Below are 17,813 nucleotides of genomic sequence, written 5' to 3'. Positions count from 1 at the left end.
AGGCCTTACATCCAAGGTCATCCCTCTTAATTTATTTTAAGTTGTACCCAGTTCTTACGCGGATATTACTCGCGCGTTGAGTGGATGTTTTCGTGGAGGATCTGTTTATGTCATTTCGTTTCGTTTCGTTTCGTTTCAAAACAAAGGAAAACCTCCAACGCTGTAGGGATTTCTTCTTTGATATTTTGATAACAAGCAAGGGAGCTTGGGCTCTCGGTAATACATTTCGAAACTTAAATAGCAGTTTAAATAAGAAACGGATGTCCCCTGCACAAACAATAACAACTGAATGACCGGCAGAGAAATGTTTAGACAAACGAGTACAAAGAAAACAAACGCTCAAACGCAAGCTAGGCAACCGAAAAAACAGATGATCAAAAGTGCAGGCAGACGCTCGCTGTCCAAGTAGCAGAAAGCAGTTTAAGTAGCAACGGCAACAACGCCAAAGACAACGTCGATTAACAAACGACTTAATATTCAACCTACGAATCTCGCGAGTTCAGGATTATTCAGTTTGTATACACCGTCAGAAATGTCCTAGACAGAATATATGAAAGAAAGCGTAAAAATTCGAAAAAGAAATTTAAAAATTGGCTGTCTTATAGTTCACGTTCTCTCAAATAGGGTTTAGGGTTAGGAGTGGACTGGAGTGGAGTGGACTGGATTTGTAAAACATGGAGTGGATTTGCAAAAGGTGGATTTGTAAAAGGTGGATTTGTAAAACATGGATTTGTAAAAGGTGGATTTGTAAAACATGGATTTGCAAAAGGTGGATTTGTAAAAGGTGGATTTTGCAAAAGGTGGATTTGTAAAACATGGATTTGTAGAAGGTGGATCTGTAAAACATGGATTTGTGAAGGTGGATTTGTAAAACATGGATTTGTAAAAGGTGGATTTGTAAAACATGGATTTGTAAAAGGTGGATTTGGAGAAGGTGGATTTGTAAAACGTGGATTTGTAAAAAAACGATGATTTAAGATTAAAGCGCACGTCGAGAACAGTACGGATTTTTTTTTTCGCGCAGATCAAATCGGAAACCGTGCAATAAAAGCTAAAGATTGTGGCACCCATGGGACAATAAGCGGCAAGAAGGTAACAGTATTGAAAGAAAACCGGATGTTATCCTACAATATAATTAACCAGAAGTTTGTTCAAGCGGCTAACAAAATCCAATGTTATTTAATTCCGTAAATCTTTGCATTTTTAGTTTGTGCAAAAGGTGGATTTGTAAAAAAATTGTAAAACAAACGTAAAACATTAAACTTTATTTTGTTTGCAGATCCTTGTGATAACAATGGGGTGACAGGCTACACAACTCCTATCCACGTGTAATAGCCGCTTTGATCTGCCCCTTTTGTATAGTACGAGAGGGGGATCTTTGAATACTTCGCTAAACAATAATCTTGTGCTTTTAGGAGGACATTTCACCAGAGTAGAGCCGTTAAAGGTCATGGGTCTGTGTGGTTTCCGCTGTTATCTACGTGTAAATTGTAGAGTTTAACATCTCTGTTTTTTGCCACGCGCTAGGGTTTTTTTTTTTTTTTTTGGCTCATTTGTGTTGCAAGATGTGTTTTAAGCTCTCTAAATATTAGCTCTGGAGGGACAAAGTTTGAAATATTCTGTGAACATGTTGGTTACTTGCATTTTGTATTATTACGCCGGGTCGGGCTGTTTGATTAACTGTTGCAAGTTATGCTGCTTCTTATCACGGGTGTCAATTACAGCGGAAACCACACAGACGGTGACCTATGACCTCTAACGGCTCTACTCTGGTGAAATGTCCTCCTAAAAGCACAAGATTATTGCTTAGCGAAGTATTCAAAGATCCCCCTGTCGTACCATACAAAAGGGGCAGATCCTTAAAGATATACCATTTCGTGCAAAACTTTCAAAGCGGCTATTACACGTGGATAGGAGCTGTGTAGGCCTGCCACCCCATTGTTATCACTCTCGATTTGATCTGCGCGAAAAAAAAATCCGTACTGTTCTCATCGCGCGCTTTAATTTTAAATCATCATTTTTTACAAATCCATGTTTTACAAATCCACCTTTTACAAATCTATGTTTTACGAATCCACCTTTTACAAATCCATGTTTTACGAATCCATGTTTTAAAAATCCATGTTTTACAAATCCATGTTTGACAAATCCATGTTTTACAAATCCATGTTTTACAAATCTGTTTTACAAATCCACCTTTTACAAATCTATGTTTTACGAATCCACCTTTTACAAATCCATGTTTTACAAATCCATGTTTTACAAATCCACCTTTTACAAATCCATGTTTTACAAATCTACCTTTTACAAATCCATGTTTTACAAATCCACCTTTTACAAATCCACCTTTTACAAATCTATGTTTTACGAATCCACCTTTTACAAATCCATGTTTTACGAATCCATGTTTTAAAAATCCATGTTTTACAAATCCATGTTTGACAAATCCATGTTTTACAAATCCATGTTTTACAAATCTGTTTTACAAATCCACCTTTTACAAATCTATGTTTTACGAATCCACCTTTTACAAATCCATGTTTTACAAATCCATGTTTTACAAATCCACCTTTTACAAATCCATGTTTTACAAATCTACCTTTTACAAATCCATGTTTTACAAATCCACCTTTTACAAATCCACCTTTTACAAATCCACTCCATGTTTTACAAATCCAGTTCAGTCCACTCCAGTCCATGTTTTACAATATGCCGTTTTACAATATGCCTACACACACATTTGAGTGAACCCAAACCTTGCACAATAACTCATTTGCCACGAGCGAATTACTTTTTTTAAAGTTGGAAGATATATTGCCTCCAGGTAAAACATAAACAATAGCATAGACCAGAACTTCCCTCTTACATCTGTTACATGACTTGAGTATTCTTTGGCTTTCAAATCAATGTTGTGTAACCCAAAGGGTAACCCGAAAACACCGAGCCCAGGTCCCCGGACCCCCACTACGGACCGAGTCCGCGGGCTACCTATGGATCGGTCCACGGACTCCCCCCTACGGACCACCCCACAAAGTATAATAAAAATAATAAATAAATATTTCAGTCACGGGTTGTCTAATAGATTACTCGTGACGGCGAAATTTCGAACGTTACATTGTGCAAATGTAACAGACCTGGATTCAGGCTCGGGTGCAATTTATATCATTACACACTGCCATTTCCTTTGGTGTGGCCATTAAGTATACGAAAGACACGTACGGGGAAGCCTCCGGGAAGCCTCGAAATTTGTGTTCTTTCACCTCTGCCATTTTTTCAGCCCATTCTCCCGTGGGTTCGTGACCTCGTTCCAGGCTTCACAATTTGCTCAGCGGAATAACAGATACAAACATGAATAAACGGCCTAAAATATACATCTTCCATAGCCAGATTGAGCCACGAATGGAAGGTAAGAACTTTCCTTCTTACCATCGGCATCTCCTTACGCTGAAAACAGCTTTTAGGCATCTCTTTTTTGGGAGGGGGGTGGGGTGTTAAAAACCCAAGTCTGTTACATTTGCACAGTGTAACACTCGAAAAATCACCGACACGAGCCTGAATCTATTAGAAAACCCATAAGTGAAATCTTTATTTATTATTTTTCCACTATTTTAGGGTGGTCCGTAGAGGGGGTCCGTAGGGGTAGTCCATGGACCGGTCCGTAGGCTGGTCCGTGGACCCGGTCCGTTGTGGGGGTCCGCGGACCGGGGGGTCGGTGTTTTCGGGTTACCCTAACCCAACCGCCGCCCTGTATTGCATTAAAGACATTAAAGAGACCATGATCTAAGCTACATAACCAGTTCTGATCAAGACAAAACCTTCAGGTAGCTCACCTTTTCGTTACACTATTCTCCATTGCTTTCTGCTATCTTAACTGGTTTCACAGGAACTTCTTCAATGCTATTCTTCAATTCAAGTTCAATTTCACCAATATTTCAGTCCACAGATAAGTTTAGTTCAGGCCTAAACAACGCTCGCCAATACGTAAATTTAACGTGGACCCTTAATCTGTCGCGTGTGCCACACACATAAGTTTGAATCAGATATTTCAGTGCTCATACAGTGCTCTGACAGTCCTCATTCAATTCAACTCAAGACAGGCAGAGGTGTGGCCCTGGGTCTGCCCTAAACAACGCTCACCAATACGTAAATTTAATGTGGACCTTTGACCTATCGCGTGTGCGACTTGCTTGTCGATCTAAAGTTGTATAAATGGACAATATGTTCTTATTTTGAGTGTGTTCGTGAGCGCAAATTTTTCGGATACTCGATCACAATCCACACTCAAAATCTCCGTTTTAAAACTGAAAATAAAGGCACTCCGCGGATCCTACAAACTCCAAAGGTCGGCCGCAAAGGTGTGTCTTATTTACTAGCTCCCAGAGCGCATTTCGCTTTCACAGAGGGGCAAATCGTGCGCGACATAAGCGGAACCCGAAAAAAGTGCGAAGTCACTTATCCAAAGGAATGAAGCTTGCCAGCTATAAGCGACGACTACGTCATCGCTTAAAAAGAACGCCTTATCGCAGGTTAAATTACGTCTGTCAATTTTTTCCTATAAGCCCGCTTCTAAAAAAAAATTTCCTGCACGAATGCCATCAATCCGGGTATTTTCCTCGGACAGGCATTACGGACAGATAGTGTTTCTCCGGCGGTGCACACTGTAGTGTCAAGTGATTAATTTAATTCAATAAGAATAAGAGAAAATTTAGTTGTGAACTATAAAACTCGTACAAGAAATTTTTTCTGTAAACAAGCGGGTTTATTGAAAGATTGATTAATCTTAATTTTTTGGGTTTTGTCTGTTTTCTTTTCTAAATTTTACATTTGGCTTTCACGTCTTTGATCTAAAAAATTGAAAATATCTCAAAAAGAGAAATGCAATTAGTTGCGCTTGTAATTTGTTTTTATAAAACTCCTAAAGTGTACTGAACTGCACCATTTTCTTCTTTTTCATTGTAAATAATATCCTGACATTATTATCATTATCATTATCATTATAGTCATCGTTATCATTATCGTTATCGTTGTCATTGTCATTGTCAATGTCAATATTATTATTATTATTATTATTATTATTATTATTATTATTATTATTTATTATTAAAATAGTATCATGTTTTTTTAAAAAAAACTATCCTGCTTGGATGCTAACAATACCGAACACTGGATCTGGTTTGAAAGAGTCCGAGGAAACTGTTAACAAGAAGAGAATATATGCTGCAGTACCATACATCAAGGGCGCTTCACAACGCCTACAAAGATCATTTAAATCACACGATGTCACACTTGTCCACAAGCCTTTCAATTCCTTAAGATCTCAACTAGTTTTTATTAAGGATAAAAGAGGAAACCTTAAAAAGAGTGGAACAGTCTATCACACTCATTGCGAACAATGTGACAAAGAATATGTTGGCGAAACTTCTTGTTTATTAGAAACTCGAGTAAAGGAACATCTTTCGAGGAATTCGTCAGCTGTTCATGAACATTGCCAGTTCACAGGACATTCAGTCGGATTCTAGCAAAACAGAAGTTCTTGCCTCGGAAAGCAACACGTTCAAATGCCGCGTAAAGGAAGCAATCGAGTCCGATTACGTAAGTCCTCTTAGAACAGAGACAATGGCTTCGAATTAGCCAGCATCTATGACACCATGTTAGTTCCCTCGAGACCGTCATGAACTCTTCTTAACATTCAAATTGTATTGTGGCTGACGAAGTTCAGTAGATCCGAACGAAATATCCCACTTTTTAAGATTTTAAATTGCGCTCTGAGTACAATAATTCGTTCTTTTTATAGCTTTTTAACATCATGATTCCAGAACAGGAAAACAATATTTTTGAATCTCTAATATCATGTTAAGTTGTTATTTTTCCATTTACAGCGGTTTTCCTAAAACTATAAAACCAAAGTTATCACTCAAGCCATTCACAAGGATTACGGACAATACAGTGAACCAATCAAAACTCGACCTGAATACTTGTAGCTGACGTGAAGCGCGGGAAAACGCGTGCGAGTGAGTCACCATTGATTTTGGTTTAACTTTTCGTTGAGTTATATTTAAGAAAGGGCGCCTTTTTCTATTCTGTTTTGACAAGTTTTTTGAGCCCATCGCATAGCGTAGTAACGGAAAAGCAATTCAACTACTTTTCGACAGTTAGATGAAAACCGCTCTAAAGTGTACAATACTTTCTGAGCTAAGCTTAGAGACAATTTAAAATTTATATTCACGCGTTGCTTGAAAGGATACCACATGATCACCGGAAGGAAGGCATGCACTTTCGGACAAGTTTTACTTTTCCTATTCTGTTTTGACAAGTGTGAATACAAATATACATTTTCTGTCCAATGAACTGTATTGTAACCATTTAAATTCTCTGTTCAGTGAACCACCTTAATGCAGAATTTTTAGATGCCAGTCCGGTATAGAAAATAAGCATTCGATCATATTGCCCTTATTTTTGTGTGGCTTACTAGGTCCTTACTAGCCACACTGTCGGCAATCGAGAAGTTTTTCAGTTTACTAGAACACATGTTCTACATTTGTTAGCTAATTCGCATTTTTGTTAGCTAACTTGAGGGGTGGAGGGAGAGGCAGGAAAAAACCGTCCATTCCTCTCACGGCTCCAGTAGCCTTTTATTCGCCTCGAAGGTATGGATTTGATCTCGCTTGGAATGAATGTAGGTGAAAATCACTAAGAACTCTTTAGTTCCGTAAACTGATGGACATCTCGTTTCTCTTAACCCTGTTTAGCCGGTGGAGTGGGTGAGGGGGCGGGGGAGGGGGGAGGGGGACTCCTAGTGCGTGCCCTCGTCGATGTCAAACTTTCAAATTAAACAGTATTAAAGCTGCAGCGGTCAAACTTTGTGACGCTTCCTAAAAAGTTAATTCGCATATTTATTAGCTCATTTGGGGGTAGAGGGAGAGGCGGAAAAAACTGCCCATTCCTCTCACAGCTCCAGTATTCTTTTGTGCGCCTCGAAGCTGTTGATTGCTATAATGAGTCTGGTCACCCAGCCTGGATCTCGCTGGCAATGAATCTGGGTGAAAATTACTGAGAACTCTTTAGTTCCGGGATGAATTCAGGTGATAAGAATAAGCAAGATCATCAACAAAGGAATATCGTCAATGACACCCTGGCAAATTCTTATAATTTCTTTAAATTTTGGGCATAAAGGGAACGATTATTTTTTATGAGATAGGGGGCGGTAGGAACTTGAAAAGGGTACATGCTAAAAGATATGGTTTCAAAGAAGGTCAGCCAAAGACTATGGCGTTTATGGAGCGCGCGCTAATAATTAACATAAAGTACACTGACAGCATCCATAATGGGTTCATAATATTCTACCAGAAAGCCTAGAACCTCTCTGAAGTTATTATAATTTTAAATGTCCCCGGGGAAACATGACCCCAGACATCTCTAGTTTGTTAGGTACCCAACCACATCAACTCGACCCCACCAGTCTGTTTGGTTGTAAATTCAGTCAACCTGGGCCCCACTATAGAAACACGTCCCATCCGTGAACAGTCAATCAATGCAATTGCAATATTTTTTTGCTACTACTATATTATGTTCAGATTGATAAGTTTAAAGTGCACCTAACCCCAAAAATTTTTTTTCGCTAAAACGAATCTCCTTGTTATTTGAAATAGTTCTGCGAAAAAATTTTTGGATTCCGTTAAATCCTCGATTTTCTGTGCCCCGACGAAATCTCGAAAATAGCTCCAAAACACCGCCATTTTGTTTCACGACCGAGTTTGAGGAGAATGGGTCTAGCGGCTCTTGTGACGTCTACCCAGGAAGGTTGGATATCTCACGTCCTCTCATTTCCTTCAGGATGGTGCAATACACATTCGAAAAGTGCGCAGAAACGCCTTCCAGAGGTGCTATCGGCTGTTGCAGCAATATTCCAGATTTAAAGAAAGATATACTGTACAATTAACTGACGATGATCGGCTAATGGTGCAACAAAGACGTAAACGATGGTTGATTTTGTCGAACCGAAACAAGCGAACTGAATCTGTGAGAACCATTGAAGAACTGGAGTAACTGCAGAATACCCTGCCATTTCAAAGCTGCTTCCTTGAAGACTGCGGATACATGGATACGTAGTGGCGAACACCACCCCTCTCCTAAATATAATCCAAGTGTATATGGAAGTGGATACGCGGATACGTGTATACGTGGTGGCGAAGACCACCCCTCCCCTAGAAATGATCCAAGTGTATATTGAAGTGGATACGCGGATACGTGGATACGTGGTTGGGAAGAGCACCCCTCCCCTAGAAATAATCCAAGTGTATATTGAAGTGGATACGCGGATACGTGGATACGTGGTGGCGAACACCAGCCCTCCCTTAGAAATAATCCAAGATTCGAAGTATTAATGGACGAAGATACTTTGATCCATGAAGTGTAAAATGTTTTAATATTTAAAACCATTTTGACTGTAGCACGCCAATCTGAAATGTAATAATCACATTAACTAATGAAAACTTTTTCGAAAACTACATGTGAAAATATTTTACATAGTTTATATTGATTGGAAAATGTTCTTAACCGATGGAACCAGAATATCATTTACGACAAAAATTAGTTCAAAAAGATATGGGAATGTGTTGTACATAGTTCGTATGATCGTCGTTAATCACTGAAAAAGCCTGAGGGTACATGGCCTCTTGATTCTAACCCTCTCTTGATGGCAGGAGTGACACTGCGATGCGTTGGTAACTGGTATCTTTGCCGAAACTCTGTTTGTGAGCACAGATCACTCGGCCATGTTATTGAATCTGGGTTATTCTTCACAAAAACTGTGACAGGGTTTGTGGTTCGCGGGATCCTGAAGGAAAAGATTTTTCCCATTCCAGAGTTTTCCAAACTGACTATGGCATCTCGAAATTCTGCTTCCGCAATCCCACGCAACTTTCGAGTGGCACTCTGCTTGAATGCCCTGAAGGTGAAGACAGGTCCGGAGAATAGGATGCAGGCGGTCTTCACTGCTAATGCTGTCGGCTGCGGTTTTTCGTCGTCCAGTGTTGGTGTTATCAACTCGCCCAGGAACTAAAAATATCACATAAAAAAGGGGGACATGTTTGTTTTTGTGGTCAAAAAAATACAGATGTGCGCTATTATACTCGTATGAATTGGAAAGCGTGGTCGTTGTTTTAAAGAACGAATGATTTGTATTCACATTTTTTATTGCTAGGCGCGCTCTTAGGTTCTTCGCTGTGTGATCTTAGGGTAATTTTTTTCGAAGCACAACATCGGTTGGAAATTCTTTGTGAAATGTGCTATTTTAGCTTATTTTACGTAAACTATCATTTTTAAAACGGAAAACATACATTCTGTTTAGCTCTGTTGGGCTCTGACTCTTAAAAGAACGTAGACTGTACTCTCCATGTTACGGGTTATTATTTTCCGTTGGTAAAGTAGTCGTTAAAAGACAACACTGCGTACGGTGTAGCAAGCACAATGCATAGGTACGCCATTGTGACATTATTTAAAATTACGTGCATTTCAAATTAGTTACCGACTGGGTACGGCGTAAGCGGTCTCGTGGAAATTCGTGTGTATGGCAGGGTATGTACGTGGGGGAGAAATTGCAGAATACCCGGCCACTCGAACTATAAACAAATCTTTAAGCCTTGCTACGCGACTACACAGTTTGTGTATTACTTTCTTTTTTCACGTTTTTAGAACGAGAAATTGACACTTCGCTACTTACGTGACTATGGCTATTCGGCTGCGCGTTTTTGGATGTTATCACGTTGTATTATAAAGGAAGACCTGTGTTTTGTTTACATGTTTTGTATCTCAGAGAGATATGATGAGGGGAAGTGAAATACTATGTACAATGCTTACCTCAACAAAAATTTCTTTCTGTGATTCGGCCCAAGTAACGTAATCAATGGCACTGAGGAGTGTTGATCTTTCAATCTTGTCTGCTGGCGGTGTGGGTTGTGTATGCTCGAGAAGTTGCGAAGCGACATGGTTGAAGACATGGAGTGCGGCAGCTACGCGCAGAATTACGTCGATCTTTTTTGTCTTTGGCGGGGTCCTGCCTTCTGTAATGGCTTCATTGACTTCTGCAATGAACTCTTCATTGAGACCGTTGACAGTGTCATTTGCCTCTTGCGTCAGTGTGTAGCTTGAGCGCGATGTATGCAATCTAGCGATTTCTATGAATATATCTTCACAATTTGAAAGGGCACTTTCCTTTAATGCTTCCACTGCTTGGTTCGTTTCTTGTGGGGATGGCCTGAGGCATTTTGGAAATGTTATTAAAAATCGGTCAATAAGACCGTGTCCCTGGTCTAATAGCGTGACAAGGCGGGCGGCAAACGGAACTTGTGTAGCACCAAGTATGGAAAAAGGCGTGTTTGATGCAATCTCGCGCGTTCTTTCTGTGGCGTACCTGTATGAAGCTTCCTCTCCAGAAAATAGCTGACACAGAACTTGCACGTCTCCAGTGGCGTTCTCTTCGTCGGACTTCAGTAATTTAAATAAGACATCGTAAATCTCACCGGACAAGAGGAATCCCTTTTTGTTGTCAGCGATTGTCTTTATAAGTCCTGAGGATGTGCACTTTTGAATTACTGGAGATGAGGAATCTGTTTCCCTGACCACTGCAACCATCGGAAAAACAGTACATTCTTTAATGGCTTGTGATTTCCCTGTCGTCGGTGGACCAACGAAGATTGAATAGATGTTTAGAGGCATCTCTTGTGTGCCAGTGACAAGTGTACTTGCTGATCCAGCAATGAAAGTTGTCGTGGTGATAAGACTTGTGGATACGTATCCTGGATTAGTGCTCAAGGAATGAGACTTGTTGACGATGAAGTTCCAAACATTAGGCAGAGAAAGTTTTTCGAACGGATCCGGGAGCGCGATTAAACGTTTTTGAAGTAGTGCCCAGGTGCTGTCTGGTTGTTTTCGCAACTTCGCAAGACGAGAAGAAGACATCTTTACAAGATCAAGTAGTTGTTAGTATTGCCAGTGCAGCTTGACTATGGGCGAGAGAACGTTGTGTAGGATTTATTTGTCGGCATGTTAGCGTATCATTTGCTTTGTTGTTTCTATTGTTGAAACGCTATAGGGGCTTTATTGTGTCATAAATGTGCGAAACATGTCATTTTTTTTTTTTTTGACACCAAAAATGAAAAATTGTTGATAATTACAGATAATGAATTTGAAAACATAAAGAGGAATTAGAGTAAAAAGGTATGGAAACAAGGTCATATTTATATGTTTTATTTGTAGGAGGTTTCCGTGCTATTGAATTACCGAGGTGCGATAAAGTTAAAGAGAAAGTTGAATTGTATAAGAACGTACGTTTAATAATATTACCGTGAGTTCGTGTGGGGGTAAATGAATATAACAAAAGGAAAGCTATCTAAACCATAAAATATTGTCTTTGGTTGTTTGACTGGGCTGATTTCAATTATTGTTACAGCGCAAAGTTATTGTTTGGGTTTTGCCTGTGCCCAGTGGGATTGGTGGTATTGTTTGTTGATGAAGAATAATAGAAGCTGTAACAAATGTCTTCTCTTATGACAAAGCGTGCGAAGATATTGTAGGTGTAATAAACAGAAAGCGGAAGGAATATTATTGATCATTTGTTGTAAATTTTGCATATGAAAAATAGGATAAGGACATCTTTTAATGCGCTATACGTTTATCAGATGTCTTATAACAAAGCGTGTGAAGTTATTGTCGGTGTAAGAAACAGAAAGCGAATGGAAATATTAATGGTCATTTGTTGTCAATTTGCATTCGGAAAACAGGGTAAGGACATTTTGTAATGCGTTGCACGTTTATCAGAAGCGTAAAGAGAAAATTGGAAGAAAATGTACTCTGTGACTCATAAAAGAAAAATAGGAATACAAGTTGGGTGCGCGGCCGTTGAGCGTAAAGAAATAGGTGTACAATGTTCACATTCTATAGGAAGTTATGGAAGGCGTAATAACGAAACTGGTTTCTTGACGTATGATGAACTGCTTCGAAATCACCTTTGGACGAAAGACTACACCATTGAATGGTTAAAAAAAGAAAAGCTTCTTGCGACAAATCGTATATGTGACATTTGCTGTTCCGAAATGAAGCTTCGAGAGTGCAGTGACCGTTCTGATGGTTATGTTTGGGAATGCAGGAGGCAAATTGGACGAAAAAGGCACAGAACAGAAAAGAGCATCAGAGAAGGAAGCTGGTTTGAACAGTCCAACCTGTCCATAGAAGAGGTTATAAAATTTACGTACTGGTGGAGCCAAGGATTAGAGCAATGGCAAATTAAACAGCAACTTGGCCTTGGCTCCCACACTGCAGTGGACTGGGACATGTTTTGTCGCGAACTTTGTGAAGTGACACTGTTTGAAAACCGAGAGAAACTTGGAGGACCTGGAAAAGTTGTACAAATAGACGAATCGAAGATTGGAAAGAGAAAGTATCATCGCGGGCATGTAGTGGAGGGACAGTGGGTTTTCGGCGGAATCGAAGAGGAATCGAGAAAGTGCTTCATTGTATGCGTGGAAGACAGGACTGAAGGGACATTATTGAAGCATGTACAAGAATGGATTGAACCAGGCACCACCATAGTGAGCGACTGCTGGAAAGCGTATGTGAACCTAGATAAGTACGGATACATTCACAAAACTGTAAACCACTCTGTAGAGTTCGTTAGTCCTGAGGGTTATGACACAAATAAACAGGAAGGACACTGGAGGCAGATGAAAGTGAACCTTCCTACGCATGGAAGGAAGAAAGAACATTATTCGTCATATCTGGCCGAATTTATTTGGCGGTATGTTAACCGTGGAAAAGATTTGTTTATCGTATTTCTGAAGGATGTTGCACGTGTTTACAAATTAGAATAGTTGGACACGAAAGTTTGCTTTGAACTAGTATTTCTGATAGTATTTCTGACTAAACGATAAGCGTAATGGTAAAATTGTATTTCTGACAGAACGATCAGAGTAATCTTTTGTTTTATAACCGTTGAACTAGAATTTGTGACTAAAGGATAAGTGTAATGGTAAAATAGTATTTCCGACAGAACTATTAGAGTAGTGTTCTGTTTTTTAATCCGCGAAGTTCATATCCGCGTATCCGCGTATCCGCGTATCCACTCCTATTGCTCATAGCTTCGTCCCCAGGGTCTCTCTTCTTTCCATCCTCGTATCCGCGTATCCGCGTATCCAGTCAATTTTGGGGGTTAGCTTTGAAGTGGCAGGGTATTCTGCAGTTAAGCCATGCATTGCTTAGTTTGATTCATTTAGAATTATAGCTTATCATAACAGAAAATCCCTATAAAATTGGATTCCTTACCTTTGCAGTGAACTTGATTTAAGTGCCTCACGATCCTTTGTTATCTTGACAACCGTCGGGAACAGATCAACTAGTTAAACTACGTTCCAGTTTCCTCGATTTCTTCGTAAAAAGTTTGTGTAGTTTTTTCCTTTTGAAGCAAGACCCATCTTTCAAAGGACCACCAACACAGCGTGGAAAGGGAAGCAGAGTTACTATCGAAAGCTACTGGTCTGGCAACCTTGTTGCCAGTCTCTCTCTCCTTCTTCTCCAGTTTCCATTCTCTCCTCAACTGATCAACTGAACCAATCACAGCACGCGAATTTTCACGTGACTATCCTCGTGACTGAGCGTGACAAAGATCGCGTTAGTCATTCTCTTTTGGCGCCCATCTTTGAATTTAGCGTTAACAGTTGATCGCTCGTGCGTATTAGTAGATTTCACTTCCAAAATTATATCAAAATGGTTTTTTCTGCGGTCCTGTGACTATAAGAAAACAGCGTGAGTGTCATTAATGAGAAACATGTTATTCTTGGCGAAGATTTGGAGCTAAAAGAAAGTCTTACTGTGGATGTTTCAACAGGGAAAAATTCAAAGGGCAGATTAGCTGTATACAAAATTATTTGGTGAGTAATCAAATTCAAGTAACCCTATATTATACAAAGTAACTTCTTTTATTTCGACAAAAGCTTTTGAATGAACTTTGTCATCACGAATCATACACGAGTGGGTCACTCAGTCATGGCATGAAATGAATTCTGGCTAAAGCAAGGTTGAAACAATTTAGGTTGCCCAGAGGGCATGCCTAAACAATTTGATTTGCGAATAACAAGTCGTTTCTCTCGCCACACTTGTTCAAACGAAACAAATATAGCAGTTCTCGCTGATCCCAGTCAAAGTTCTTGACAAAAACTCCAACGAGGCAGCCACAGTCTGCATGAGTTTGATATGTCTCCTGTGTGTTTCAGCCTGACTGTATGGCAATCCGTGTTGATCTTCAATTTTGTCCACCCGTATATTCTTTTGCGTTTACTCTATTATTTCAATGTTCCTTTAATGTTTTAAGTGTCTTTTTTTAATATTTCTAACGTCTAAATTTGGCTAAAAACCGTGATATATATCCTCCAATTCGAGTGTTGTTGATACACTTATAGAAGAAGGAAAACCTTGATTTAGTCTACTGTAAGCTCAAGATTTATGTAACATATTTATCAATAGTATACAAGCACCTTCACAATTATCAAGTCTTCTCTTTTAACATTTCAACCAGCTTACAGTCAGGCCTTAATTAGCTGCATGTATTAAACTGTGAGCACATAAATATTTGGATCTTAGTCTTACAGTACCTCATATATATCGCAGTGTAATGTATTTTTTTAAATTTTGTTTTAGGTGTCATACAACAAAGATGAAGATGAAGAGGCTAGCTGCAGAATCAACAGAAATAACTGAACAGCAGCTAAGTTTGCCCAAACTCAGCCTTTTTTTAATTTTAAGGAATGTCTCAGTTTTGTTCTTATCATTGATTCCTTACAATCATGAAAATCCAGATATGTTCCACACAATAACAATAATTTAAGGTAAAATCTTGTGTATGGAAAATTGTTGGATTTGTAAACTAAAAAAGTAAATTATCTGAAAAAGTTCTCTTTTTATCAAACATGTAAAAGTTTGACCTTCATATCTGTTTTCAGTTTTACTTTTGATTCTTGATGTAATGAAAAAGAAACAGGATGATTATTCTTATGTTTAAATTCATGAGAGCCAATGTAATAAACCATTCATTTAAAACCTGTTTGATGTGATATCAGTGACTTTATTTGTTATTTTAATGCTAGGCATTTATCATCAAAATTTTGTCTGGCCTACAAATGATACAAAATTCCCAGTTTTTCTCAGATTTTCCCAAAAATTCCAACCTATTCTCAAAAAATCCTACAAATTCCAAGTTATTCTCAGAAATTCCTAGGAATTTTTGGGAATTTTAAGGAATTTTCAAGGTGAGTATATTTCAGTTGGAATTCCTAGGAATTCCTAGGAATTCCAAGTCAGCTCTATGTAAACTTGGAATTCCTTGGAATTCCTAGGAATTCCGAGTCCGAATTACCGTGAAAATTCACACCTTAGATTCCTAGGAATTCCTAGGAATTTTTTCCTAGGAATTTTTTCCTAGGAATTCTTAGGAAATTCCTAGGAATTCCTAGGAATTCTTAAAGTCATCTCACAAGGGTGAGCTTCAGTAAGTACATACAGTGTAACTACATCTTTACTATTTTCTCCTAAGCATTCAAAATAGCAGAGTTCAACTTAATTCAGTGATGGAGTACAACAGGGTTTGGACTTCTAACTTAATGATGTTCGAATTCCAGGTTTTCCAAATTAAAAATAATTCCAGGACCCAGAACTGACAGACTTTTTGTGTTATAAATGTTTTTAGAAAAAATGTCTTTTTAAACTCCAGGAGTTTCCAGGAGTAGACGGAAAATAGACCATTTTGAGGAATTTTCCAGGGAAGTGGTAGGAGATTTTACAAATTTCAGAGAGCAGTTAACTTAACATAGTGCCAATCCTGGTTCATTAAGATTATGAATACCTTAAAGCATGATGCCCTGTACAGCAACTGGACTACATGACCAATGCTTGCTTTGGAAGCTTGTGGAAACCGCGATTTCAGCTTCTGGACCACAAACAGAACTAAAACTTTCCTAGACAAAGCCTCTCCACCCTCAAGAGCCAACAAAATTAGTTTTAAAGCTTCTTCTTGCATTGCTGGTCCCAGAAACTGACAACCACGATCCCGCATAGCAGCCCAGAGGTGGGAAGGCAACTTTGACTTGTTTTGATGCAATAACACAAGCTCTGTTACAGTCCTTTCCCCGAGGCTTCTGGCAGCACAAATGGCCCTCACTCGACCATCAGGGACAGCAAGCTGACAATTAACTAGAGACACAAGCTTTCGCTGAATTGGTCTTGAGAGGAGATTGTTTGAAGAACCCTGATTGCAACGATTACTTGTTCCACTAGCTGTCTCATTTGCAGCACCAGTGAAGGGCTTTAACAACAATGCAAGCTTCTCAATACAACGTTTGGATGTTCTGTATTGAGCTGCATTGTGTTGTATACTTTCTATGGGGGGGAGTTTGTCTTCTGTTATTTCCACTCCAACTAGCTGAAGCAAAGCATAGTTAAATGGAAGCTTGGAGATGTCAGTATCAGTATGAACGTAATCAAATGGACATTGTGTTTTAGACAGCTTTGACAAACAGGAAATGCAAAGCGTGTGTCCACATCCCAAGGTGACTGGTTGCCGATTGCAGTCGTCAAATTGATAGTTACATATAGGACACAGGAGAAATTCTGTCCACTGTGAGGTTTGAATGGGCATGACTGATATCAGCTATTTTGCAGGTGATATTTGTCGCTGGATATGCATGTAATTACCACAAGTCTCCAGGGATAATAAAAATAAACAGAACACTCTTTAAGGATGGTGTGCACTAAATACAAAGGTTTTTGTGCCAGATTAAAGGACCATGTGGGAAAAGCAGCTGACCTTTGCAAGGGCTATTGGAATCCACAAAGAAATGTTGGGGTAGCCACGCATTTTTTCGAGATAATTAGCCTTGAATCTCAAAAAATGCTGACATCAGCATTTTCTGAGAAAGGAAGGAAAGGATGTTTCTTCACAGATTTCCTTCAAATTAGCCTTTACTAACAGAAAAGCTCACACATTTATAAAGATCTTAAAACTGCATGGTAAATGGTAGCATGAAAATCATTTTTCCTATGTTTTTAATAACAAAATTGTTGCAACAGCCCTTTTAGCGTCTCTGACAGCCTTCCTCTGGTTCAGCTGAAATATAGTCTAAATACCTTTTGCTCATAACCAGAAACTAATCACGTGTTGAATAGGCTTGCCACTTCCATTTCATAACATAAAATGTGGGGGGTATTACCATGCATTTTTTAAAGTTAATTTGATCTTTTTGGAAAACTTTTACGGTGTCCGTTACATTTTTTCCTGTAACCTCCCCGGTAAGTAAAACATTTGCGTATTTTGCACTTGTTTTGTGCACGCCCTACGCCATCTGCAGGTACATGTTTACAGTTGGATTTCAGTATAATTTTCCACAGAAAACAGCTAGTTTTTCAGCTGGATGACTTTAACAGTTAGCGGTCAGCGATATGCTGCTATTTTGGTATTCTCTCCTGGTTTAAGTATAGGATCATTAAACTTGATTTGGTCACAGTAGGAAAATTTTGCTTTCTTTTAGTCGTGTACTTGGTAGCGTAGTTGACTGCGTCAATGCCAACCCCAGCGCGCATGGCGCTTGAACCATGCCTTGCGCGATGTGCAGAAAGTATGCACACTAACAAAAGTAGGCACCGTCCTTAAGATAAATTGTATCATTAAATTGTAAATGCAGTCAAACTTTCGATACGTGTTATTTGTAGTCCATGTCCTGGTAATAAATGTCTTGTGTAACAGAAAAAGGGTTAGAACTCGCCTACCATAG

The 17,813-nt window shown here is 39.1% G+C and overlaps 1 protein-coding gene, 1 long non-coding RNA gene and 1 pseudogene across 2 annotated transcripts; 2 read left to right on the top strand and 1 right to left on the bottom strand.

Annotated features, from left to right (window-relative positions):
- The first annotated feature begins 11,105 nt into the window (after positions 1 to 11,105).
- Positions 11,106 to 12,920, top strand: LOC149107066 (uncharacterized). Its single transcript, XM_089296875.1, has one exon. It carries the CDS (start codon positions 11,844 to 11,846, stop codon positions 12,864 to 12,866), a length of 1,023 nt encoding a protein of 340 aa, XP_089153001.1. The 5' UTR covers positions 11,106 to 11,843; the 3' UTR covers positions 12,867 to 12,920.
- A 567-nt stretch (positions 12,921 to 13,487) lies between these two features.
- LOC149107065 (uncharacterized) lies at positions 13,488 to 15,091 on the top strand. The gene is made up of 2 exons (XR_016209449.1): positions 13,488 to 13,922; positions 14,689 to 15,091. It is a non-coding gene; the product is annotated as an uncharacterized LOC149107065 (long non-coding RNA).
- A 741-nt stretch (positions 15,092 to 15,832) lies between these two features.
- Positions 15,833 to 16,681, bottom strand: LOC149107064 (roquin-1 pseudogene; annotated as a pseudogene).
- Between the last annotated feature and the right edge of the window lie 1,132 nt (positions 16,682 to 17,813).

This window comes from Orbicella faveolata, unplaced genomic scaffold (genome assembly GCF_042242905.1).
Source record: "Orbicella faveolata isolate gen_17 unplaced genomic scaffold, um_ofav_v1 contig_27, whole genome shotgun sequence".
In the NCBI taxonomy this organism is placed as follows: domain Eukaryota; kingdom Metazoa; phylum Cnidaria; class Anthozoa; order Scleractinia; family Merulinidae; genus Orbicella; species Orbicella faveolata.
Note: the sequence above shows the minus strand (reverse complement) of the source record. Positions and strands in the feature narration are given on the sequence as shown.